Source organism: Etheostoma cragini, chromosome 22 (genome assembly GCF_013103735.1).
Source record: "Etheostoma cragini isolate CJK2018 chromosome 22, CSU_Ecrag_1.0, whole genome shotgun sequence".
Classification (NCBI taxonomy): Eukaryota; Metazoa; Chordata; class Actinopteri; order Perciformes; family Percidae; genus Etheostoma; species Etheostoma cragini.
This window is the reverse complement of record NC_048428.1, coordinates 2,611,451-2,622,207: the sequence shown is the minus strand read 5'-3', so window position 1 is coordinate 2,622,207 and position 10,757 is coordinate 2,611,451. Positions and strand designations below refer to the sequence as shown.

The 10,757-nt window shown below is 41.1% G+C and overlaps 1 protein-coding gene, 1 long non-coding RNA gene and 2 other non-coding genes across 4 annotated transcripts; 2 read left to right on the top strand and 2 right to left on the bottom strand.

Annotated features, from left to right (window-relative positions):
- Window positions 1-2,637: 2,637 nt before the first annotated feature.
- On the bottom strand, window positions 2,638-4,518 carry LOC117938025. Its single transcript, XM_034862345.1, has 2 exons — window positions 3,613-4,518; window positions 2,638-3,300 (listed from the first exon to the last, which is right to left on the bottom strand). Exons 1-2 carry the CDS (start codon window positions 4,328-4,330, stop codon window positions 3,062-3,064), a joined length of 957 nt encoding a protein of 318 aa, XP_034718236.1. The 5' UTR covers window positions 4,331-4,518; the 3' UTR covers window positions 2,638-3,061.
- Window positions 4,519-4,712: 194 nt separating this feature from the next.
- LOC117938027 lies at window positions 4,713-6,876 on the bottom strand. The gene is made up of 2 exons (XR_004655308.1): window positions 6,573-6,876; window positions 4,713-4,955 (listed from the first exon to the last, which is right to left on the bottom strand). It is a non-coding gene; the product is annotated as an uncharacterized LOC117938027 (long non-coding RNA).
- A 2,110-nt stretch (window positions 6,877-8,986) lies between these two features.
- trnaw-cca lies at window positions 8,987-9,058 on the top strand. The gene has a single exon. It is a non-coding gene; the product is annotated as a tRNA-Trp (tRNA).
- A 1,196-nt stretch (window positions 9,059-10,254) lies between these two features.
- Window positions 10,255-10,326, top strand: trnaw-cca. The gene has a single exon. It is a non-coding gene; the product is annotated as a tRNA-Trp (tRNA).
- Window positions 10,327-10,757: the final 431 nt, after the last annotated feature.

Sequence of the window (10,757 nt, the reverse complement as noted above, 5' to 3'; positions counted from 1 at the left end):
TCGGTGAGCAGAAGAAAGTCCAGCGAGTTGTCGAGGATTAGTTCATGGAGAACTGGGGCTTTATTGTTGATTGATCGGTTGTTGAGGAGGGCAAAGGTTGTCCCAGTTAACAGTGCGTGTGGGGGGGTAATGCAATTGGGGAAAGACAGCGAGGGAATTTGTAGATGATTGGAGAACAGGTATAGGTGAAGTGTGAATCCCGCTCGAGTCCAGTCCGGGTTTTTCGTGCAGCCTGTCGGTGCGCTCAACTGTATGTGACGCAGTCGGGGAAGCGTTCCGATGACGTGGAATAAGTGCGACAGAGCGGGCCGGGGACCAGATGGATGGAATGGATTGTCCGTGGTGAAGATAGACAAACTTGCGGCGACAGCTTCTGTGGATGTAATGGGGTCGTCGAAGAAGTCCGAGCTGTTTGATGACTGGGATACAGGGTGGAATGGAGAAGTTGATTAATTCAGCCAGTTGCAGAGTTGAGTATTTGAACATGATGCCGAGCAGAGGCTCGTCTGCTCGTCCATGGGGACGGAATACATGTTGGACACATGTCAAAAAAAAAAAAAAAATTGAACCTGTTGAAGAACAGGGGCCACCTGACTTGACGTGAGTTGAGTCTTTTGGTGGATTGGATGAATGCCAAGTTTCCATGGTCAGCCCAGGCCAGTAGTTCTCGGTTTCCAACATTGTAGTTTCTTTCTGCGGGAGACAATTTCTTGGAAAAAGGGCACAAGGGTTAAGCTTCTGGTCTGTGGGGGGGCGTAGGGAAAGGACGCAATAAAATTGCAATAATATGGTATTGTGATGATATCGTATCGGGAGGCGTCATGTGATTCCCACGCCTAGCAGTTGGTGGTTGTGATCCATTACAGTACAAATTAGCTGGTCGCGTTGCCCTAACGAAGCCCCATTAAAACGTTTTAATGTAACTTCTGTACTTACAGCAGCCAAGGACAGAAAACACAAGGTAGGAGGACTCCGAGCTGGATAGGGGCCGAGGAGGGCAGGCAGTGGTGGATCCACACTTTCTGTCTGAAATCCAAGCGGGAAGGTAGGAAGGCTTGAACGTGATGAGCCACAGAAACAGGTCTGGAGGTGTAGGTCTGGACAGGGAAACCAGGACGTTAACAGAAGCACCAGGAATACAACAATGAGAGTGTCTGTATTTTGATTTCTTTTTACATTTCAGTACAGTCATATTTCCCTCTGTTCTTGTACCGGAAATGTTTTTGGACGTATTAGACTTTCATTCTTGTGGAATTGTTGGTATAATTATGGTGATGGTTAATTTGGCTAACTTTTTGCTGTTTATGAATTGTTTGTAACCCTAACCTTAACATAACAAAAGTTAAAAAGGGGGAACGTTGAGTCGAGACTGTAGTTTGAAAGTAGTTAAGCCAAGTTACCACACTGGTAGGTGCATCGATCTGGCGCCGATGGTGAGCTTCGCCCAGGAAGAAATACTGTAGAGTTGGTAAGTGGAATAGCCAGCAGCTGTGCAGAGAGGTAGATCGACCGGACGTACACACACACAGACACAGTGGGGGGAAAAGGGGAGAGACACACACAGGAAGACAACAGCTGACCACACAACACATTGGGTTATAACATGTCTGGCACAAAGCCTCAATAAAACTTGATGTAAATAAATAAAATAAAACTACTACTACGACTACATTTACTTACCATGCAAAAGACAAAGGAAATCAGTCTTGAGCTCAGAAAGAAGAGAGTGGAGGCTGATGATAAGGGGGAAGGTTATACTGCCATTTCCAAGCATTTGGAAATTAAAGTATAGCCATTCCTGTACGTTGCAAGTACAAGGAGACAAATTCTGTAAGAAACAAACCTGGGCGTGGTCGTAAGCGCACGCAAGAACTCTGGAGAGGAAACAAGTCTGAGATGTCAGCAAGAAGCCGTGGACATCTGCCAAGATGATTGTCGCAGACCTGGCCTCTTCTGGAGTTGATGTTTCAAGGAACACAGACGTGAGGGCTCTTCATCGTGGTGGGCTTCAGGGCCATCGTACCAGAAGAACCCCTTCACTCAAAGACTGAGGTTTGCCAGTGAACATTAGAAAGGTTAAGATGAGTTTTGGAAGTCTGCGCTTGGGTCTGAGAAGACTAAGCTGGAACTGGTTGGGCATATGGATGTTGCTTATATTTGGCGAAGAAAGGGAGAGACCTTCAACCCTAAGAACACGGTTCCCACAGTTAAACATGGTGGGGGGAGCATCATGCTGTGGGGCTGTTTTGCAGCCTCAGCCACAGGGAGCCTTGTTTGGGTGCATGGCATCATGGAAAAGGAAAACCATGTTGAAATTTTGACGGATAATATGCAGAAATCTGTAGTCCATCCTTAGGTCGTCGCTGGGTCTTCCAACAAGACAATGACCCAAAGCATACATCGAAATTGGTCCAACAGTTCCTGAATGATACCAAAACCAAAGTCCTAGAGTGGCCCGCACAGAGCCCAGACCTCAATCCTGTTGAGAATCTATGGCGGGTGCTCAAAGTGAATGTCCATGCTCGGAAACCACGCAATTTGGACCAGCTGGAACAATTTGCAATGGAAGAATGAGCCAAAATCCCTGAGGAGACCTGAGCCAACCGAGTAAAGAACTACAAAGAGGTTGTTGTCAATTATGGCTCAGAAAGGGTACACTATTAATATAATATTAGCCCCCAGGCCTTTAATATTATATAATAATGGCCTGGGGGGTAATCATTGTGGATGTCTCATTTTTGCACTTTCTTATTTTAACTCAATAAAATATCCAAATCAAACTTAGTGGACATTTTGTCTTCGTTATGTTGAAAACAAATAGACTATAAATACTTGATGTTAATGGTCATTTCCATGGAGAAATCAAGAGATTTGTATAATTTCATAAGGGGGGCTAATCATTTTGTAATTGAATTAAAGCCTCTAGGGTGTTATCAGGTGGTTGGGAGGATATTTGATGGTGGTTGCAAATGTTTTAATATCATTTTTAACTTTTCTTTACTTCAGTGTTTGCAAATCTCTTTCTATTTGGTGCCATTTTTCTGATTGCTCTACTTTTCTCTTAAACGCTATATAAATTAAGTCTACACCTGTCTGGCGTTGGCCTTTCTGGGTTATCGCATAAATCTGAGATGCTCTCCATCTTCAAAACCTTTTCTTCTGTCCTCTTTACCTTCAGTCTTTGCATACTCACTTCCCTCTCCACCTTAAATTCTTGTCTGCGTTTGTACACAACCAGCTTCATCCTTCGGTCAAGCAGTCGTTCTTTTTCTGCCATTTTCTTTGACTCACTGAGGTGACCTGTAAACAACAGAGTATGAAAGGTTAAGTGTGGAGTCCAGTTGTACACTTGTACCCCTCCCCCCAAATAATAGTCAACAGATTTGTTTTGTTGCAAGTTGTTAAAAATGCATGTTGCCCTGGCATCATTAAGGGAGATAAGAGCTATCTTAGCTTAACTGAGTTTTAGAATTTTAAACTCATTGTTATAATGACAAAGAGTTGCTAACCTGGCTCTCTCCAAAACTCCAAAACACACAGAGCAACCCCTCTAATAAACACAAAGTACCTTAACATTTAAATGTAATGTAATATCACACAGTAGCTTCTTACCGTGACGCAGGAGGTTGCGCTCATCCACGACGGTTGACTGGATTTCTCTAGCAATGAGGTCTATCTTGCGGTTGAGCCACCAAATGTAAATCCTTGAAAGCAGACCAAAAGTTTTCCTCTCCTCCTCCTGGTTCTTGTTCTTGATCTTTTCACGTATCTCTCTTTCGGTTTTTACTCTTTCTGTTTCTTCATTTTGTCGTGCATCCCATAAGTTCCCTCTTGCACTCAGATGGATGGATAAAAAGCTATTAGCCGGCTCGTCTTCTTCAGAAGATGAAGACGAAGAGCTCTCACTCCTCCATGCCCGAAGCCACATAGGAGCAAAAGGCTTGACTTCATCAGAAGAAGAAGGGCTGCCACCACTTTGTTCATCCTGACCCAAGGTTGTAGAAAGGTTTATCTCTATGAAGGACACAGGACTTTGTTGTTGCTGCCTTCTTGTATTAGAGGGCTCGTCTTCTTCAGAAGACAAAGAAGGGCTCTCAGCCCTTTTATCTTGCTGCCTCCTCGTGGTAATAGGCTGGTCGTCTTCAGAAGATAAAGACAAAGACCTCTCACTCCTCCATGCCTGAAGCCGCATTGGAGCAAAAGGCTCGACTTCATCAGAAGAAGAAGGGCTCTCAGCCCTTTTATCTTGCTCCCTCCTCGTGGTAGAAGGCTGGTCGTCTTCAGAAGATAAAGACAAAGAGCTCTCACTCCTCCATGCTTTTTTCCGCATCGGAGTAAAAGACTTGACTTCATCAGAAGAGAAAAATCTCACAGCCCTTAGTAGTTGGTGTTTGGTGGTAGAGGCCTTGTTTTCAGCACAAGACAAAGGGCCCTCACCCTTTTGCCGGTGCTCCTTCACGGTGGTAGAAGGGTTGGTGCCAACAAAGAACAAAGAGCTGACATCCCTTCGTTCTCGCTGGCTGGGGGTAGAGGGCAGGTTCTCTGCACAAGACAAAGGACCCTCACCCTTTTGCCGGTGCTCCTTCACCGTGGTAGAAGGGTTGGTGCCAACAAAGAACAAAGAGCTGACATCCCTTCGTTCTCGCTGGCTGGTGGTAGAGGGCAGGTTCTCTGCACAAGACAAAGGACCCTCACCCTTTTGCCTGTGACCCTTCATGGTGGCAGAAGGGTTGGTGCCTCCACTAGACAAAGGTCTCTCACCCCTTCGTCCGTGCTCCCTCAAGATGGTGGGAGGGTTGAGGTCTTCAGGATACAAAGGTCTCTCACACCTTTGTTTGGACTTCTTCGAAGAAGAGTACGCACCTCCTGAAGGCCTAGGTCTTTCAAATGATTTTGGTCCAGAATTGGATCTAAGCATTTTCTCGATGAATCGTTTGTATACTGACGTATTGAAACTGCAAATGTACAAACACACAAACGAACACAGAAATTACTTCACTGATAATCAAATTATTGTTTCAAGCAGCACACTAATAAGCAAGTTATTTCACTCAACTAAACCGTCTAACTGAACTCAAATAAACGGAGAAATATGTATCTGGTCACACATCAATATTGCACTGTGCTTGATAACAAAAATGCAAAAGGTCACTTATAATCATAAGACTACAGTATAATTCACTTTAAAATAAATCAGTGAAGTATTAATGTAGGATAGACACATACAGTGGTGGTCATACGTTTCTGAACCCATGCTAAAGTTGACTAAATAGAGGAATAAATTGATCTTGATGTCAAAAATAAAAATGTAAGATCCAACCTGTAAGGACAATTTTCTAGGTGACTGTATGATGTGTAATTAATACAAGGTGTTCCTTGAAATACAGGGGGCATAAGTAAGTAAACACTTATGTTAAATTCCCATAGAGGCAGGTAGATATTTTGGACTTTGGGATTAAAATAACCCCACATCACCACATAGCCTTCACCATACATTGAGATGCATAGGGAACTTTCCATAAGATCATATCTCAATGCAAATCAAACCAGCTATTAGGCTAACTGAAATAAAACAATGTCAATCTCTAGGTATGATGAAAGGTATGTGATGATGGGGGGTAATTTTAAGTCCAAAGGCCAAGGGACCTTTATCAGGATGCATAGTATCCTGATCCATGAACTAACTGGCCTCTAAAAATAAAAATGTGGCTGCCTCTATGGGAATTTATCATAGGAGGGTGTATATTTATGCCCCCTGTATTTTAAGCAAGAACATTAATTTATTCACAACACATTATTCATTAACTAAGAAAATGGGTGCCCTTAAAGGTTGAATTTTTCCTAATTAAGGCATTAAGATAAATTTCCAAAAGAGGATTCTTTTTCGGTGATAATTAATAATAATAATGGATTCGGCGCTTATAAAACATCTTGAAACTATCATAAACTTCTATTGTACACGGGTACACGGACTGTAAACATTTCCATGGCAACAGCGACTTATTGGACCAATCAAAGACGTCGTTGTTACGCTTAAAATTGTGGTTAGTGCATATATTTAATAACTTTTTAAAAAATAACAACACAAATTATTGTCATTATTTCCTTAATTTTATGTATATATATTAGTACCAGATAGCCAGTCCGACACTGGGCTAAGAATAATATTAGACATTATTTTTATTAGTAATAAAAGATAATAAAATCACTACAATAAAAGCAGTGTTTTCTACGACTACCTCAAATACACCTTCACTGTAACAAGACAAGACATTTATGTTTTCGATCAACAACCCACATATCATTTAAAAACAGGACTTATTTATGTATTATACTATAATATGTTTGAGAAATAATCCTGAATTCACACATAATAATCGTAATTAAAATTGTAGCTAGTGCAAGAGACAAAGTGCATTTTCATCTCCGGATCACAGCACATCTGATGTCTGATAAAAATTTTTTATTTATTATATATTAAATGTACTTGTTCCACACACAATGAGGCTCTACTAAACTGAAAAAGTTGAGTAAAACAAGTAGTTTTAGCTCAGCTGTAAAGTAAGACTTACCTCTGCAAAAGATTTTGTAGAAGGAAGTCTGTTTCACCGTAGCTTAGACAACTATGGTCTGTTGTTATGGATTTTAAATAAAAACAAATCAGTCTACGTCTACGTCTAGTTACGTCTAGTTACGTCCAGTCGCGCATTACGTGTTCTGATTGGACTTCCGTTAGAGTGTAGACAACCAATTAGAAACGTAGGATTCGCCGATCGCAGTCAACCAATCACACGCCGACATTCAAAGCTGAACCTGCCGCTGAGGTCGACCGAGGTGTCTGCTAACCGTAGCCTACAGTATTTCTGGTAAGTCTGAATGAAATATTCTTTTATAACACTCACTGCTTCATTGTACTGAGCCTGAATTAATGTATTCTTTATTAAACTCACTGTTTAAGTACTGCCCAGTTGATTTTTTGATGGTTTGGGAAAGCTAGCTAGCTAGTGGTATCAACTCAAGCTAGCTTTAGCTAAGTTAACTAGCTAGCTAGCTAGCTCGTAGACTCGTTGACAGGTAATGTTAGCTTATGTTAAAGTTACCGCTGAGTCATTATAAATAATATTTTATATTGTATTTGTTGTGTATCCACTACGGAATATTGATAATAGCGTACACCGGTAAGGTAAGGCTACCTTAAGGCTAATATTAAATGTCAGTGTCTTGGTCAAATCTCCCTCCTCGGCCTACGTTAGCTTTACTCTGAGGCCTTTTAAATTAGATTGTATTTGTTAGCTAACGTTTTGACAAAATTTATATTGAATAACTTTACAGTTCTGTATATAGATATATATACACACACAGTTACATGCAAGAGAAAGAGATAGCAAACAAATATTTTAAGACAGATTTTTTTTTGTTTTGAAGGGGAAAAAAAATTAAAGAGATTTTTTTTTCACACTGATACCAAAAATATATATAAATATTTGAGAGTTTAAAAAAGTATTTTGAGAGAGATTTTTTTGCTATTTGTATGAAAACTTTTTCTCTCTAAGTTTTTTCTCTCAGATCTTTTTTTTTCTTCTTGCATGTAATAAAGAAACAATTGGAGCTCCATATCACCAACACACCAACACTATTTACTAAATTTGGCTAGTGGCCCAGGATATCTTCCCCTCACTCTCTCTCCTAATACTGTAAATGTTGCCTTCAGATGGCTGTAAAGACAGTGAATAATACTAATAAAGACAGTCCCCAGAGTGAAAGAATCCCTTATTATAGTACTGTCATGACAGACAAAGCTTACTCAGCCCAGCTGTCACTAAATTATTCTGCTGGTTGAAAAATCATGTCGAATAAAGTTATTGTTGCTGTAACAAAGCATTAACTCTTTACACAGTACTAACCTAATTCATGTTTCTGTTGGTGCCATGACAGCATGTGCCATCTCATCAATGCATTTAATGAAATAGAAATTATCATATAGACAAGTTTTACTGGCAACTTTTGGGGCAAAGGATTTTTAACTGATTATGAGATATGGCATACATACTTTTGCCAAAAGTGGATCAAATGTCAACTTCAGAAGTTATCTGTCCTCTACCTCAAAGTTATCTTCATCTGAAGAATCAGGGTTGCGCAGTTGTCATCCTGCTCTGATCACTGACCTTTTTTACATTTACATGCATTGTTATATTAGAAACTGAATATAGAATCATTTAAATAATGTTAAAATACTAACGTTGTGCTGTCACTGTGTCTAAGTGCACTTCGATATCTATAAGTGAAGATGGCCACCCCAGTAATCCGCATCGTCAACCCAGAGGCCCCTGCCCACACCGTCAACAGACCGCACTGATGGCGACTAAAGAGGCCCGTTGCTATCGTGAGAAAAAGGTGGTCTTCCCTAAACCTCCACAGGAGCTGCTCTTCCAGGACCTTAACGCCTTAATTAGGAAAAATCCAACCTTTAAGGGCACCCATTTTCTTTGTGAATGAATAATGTATTGTAAATAAATGAATGTTCTTCTTTAAAATATACAGCTCCTGCCTTAATTCAAAAAAATTAGAAAAATCCACTTTTTAAGGACACCAATAAAGTTCCATGGGCCTTTGGAATTAAAATAGCCCCCCCCCCCACATCATCCCATACCCTTCACCATACCTAGAGATTGGCATGGTTTTATGTCAGTTAGCCTAATAGCTGGTTTGATTTGCATTGAGATATGAGCTTATGAAAAGTTCCCGATGCCATTCCCAAGGGAACTTTATCGGGATGCATAATACATAGAAGTTTTCAAACCTATTTAATACCTTTCTGTTTACCAGAAACAGCTATGAGGTAGCTGGATCAGCCTAGGCTTTGAATTTTGGCCTCATCATTGTTCACGTAAACCCTTACTGTCATAGTGTTACAGTCAGAGTGTGCTGTGTCATACTTTTGTCACAACTGTGAGTTTCCCAGGAGACCTCTATGTGCACTCTGTGTGACCTTGTGGCGCAACGGTAGCGCGTCTGACTCCAGATCAGAAGGCTGCGTGTTCAAATCACGTCAGGGTCAATGTGTTTAACACCTATTTCATGAAGTGATGATTAAGTTATCTGGTCCCTTTCATACAGCTTGTAACTGGCACACGTTTTCCATGCTATCCAGTACTACTGCACTCCTGATTGGTGGGAGGCTGATAACACCCCCACAAGGGGAAAAATTAGAGTTCTAGAAAATGTTTTTAGCGAGGTTGGCCTGTTACTTTTCTGATTTGCTAAACTAATTCAACCAACCACACTCCTCTTTTTTATTTTACCTTCACTTAAGATCAAGAATCAAGACCTCCAGTGCCTCCTGGCAGTCTTTGCCCATCCATCCTATCCGTAAGTTATTCACCACGCAGCCTAAAAACTGTTATCTAGGCTTTTTCAGTTCTTTGTGATATCTGGCTGCTCAGCCTTGCCTATTGAGAGGATCTGGGTACGTGACTGCCCAGGCCTGAGTGTCGATAACGATTGGCGTGATGTATGGTCTAGTATTCCAGATGTATCACACGATCCAGACCATCAGCAGATTCACTACAGTTTCATCCACAGGACAGATCCCAGCCCCGTGAAAATGCACCACATGAAAAATAATGAACAGTTCTTTATGCACTTTCAGCCCACTACAAGCACAAAGTAAATATCTTCAAAAGATTTGGGAGTGTTCAATACTGCACCCAAAATATCCGTCTTGATTAATGTTACTGTGCCTGCTGACGGCGCATTCATGGAGCACCGGGAAAGACCTCAGTTCCCAACTTCAAACAGGATTTTCGGGCCTTTTGTATTGAGGTCTCTCCTCATTTGGTTCAAATCGCGTCAGGGTTAATAGTTTTACACCTATTTTATGACGTGACAAATGCGTTATCTGGTCGTTTTCTTGACCTCAACCTGAGCATGTTATTCATCCCTTGTCTTGTGTCTGTCTTTGTGTGTCTGTTTGTGTGGACACAAACAGACACACTTTTTGTGGGTGAAGAAGAGAAGAAAAGAGAGGCTATGATGGCTGAAGTTGCCCACAGCGGTCTGTGCTCATAGTCTTAAAGGTTATGCTAATATTCACAGTAATTACATCGTCACTACTCTGGCACGACTTTTGGATTTTGGCCTCATCATTGTTCACAGAAACCCTTAGTGTCGTAGAGTCACAGTCATACAGTGTGTTGTGTCCTGCGCTTGTCACAACTGTGAGTTTCCCAGGAGACCTAGATGAGTGCTCTGTGTGACCTTGTGGCGCAACGGTAGCGCGTCTGACTCCAGATCAGAAGGTTGCGTGTTCAAATCACGTCAGGGTCAATAGTTTTCAAAGCCATTTCATGATGTGACTACTGCGTCATCTGGTCCCTTCTATCTGTTGTCAGAATATTAATACATGTATTTATGAGACAAGATTGTGTGTGTTGTTGCATTGCTTGCCAAAAACAACACTGGGAAATTCTTACCTGAGGTCTGAGGTTCTAACCAGGAGTCATTTTACTAAAGTGTCTTGTTGTCATCTGCTGTATGGATGAAATGCCTCTATTACAGCAATTCCAGACCATGTGAATATGTGGAATTAGGTAGACTTTATAATATATGCAAGCCAACACACATTACAGTCTATAGTACTCCACAGTGCTGTTGAGATAGGACTGGCAATGCGAGACTGCAGTCTGTGTAACTAAGCTATGAAGTAAAATAAAAAACCCACTGACTGTTCACATTATTAGTTTAAAGTATGGATGATG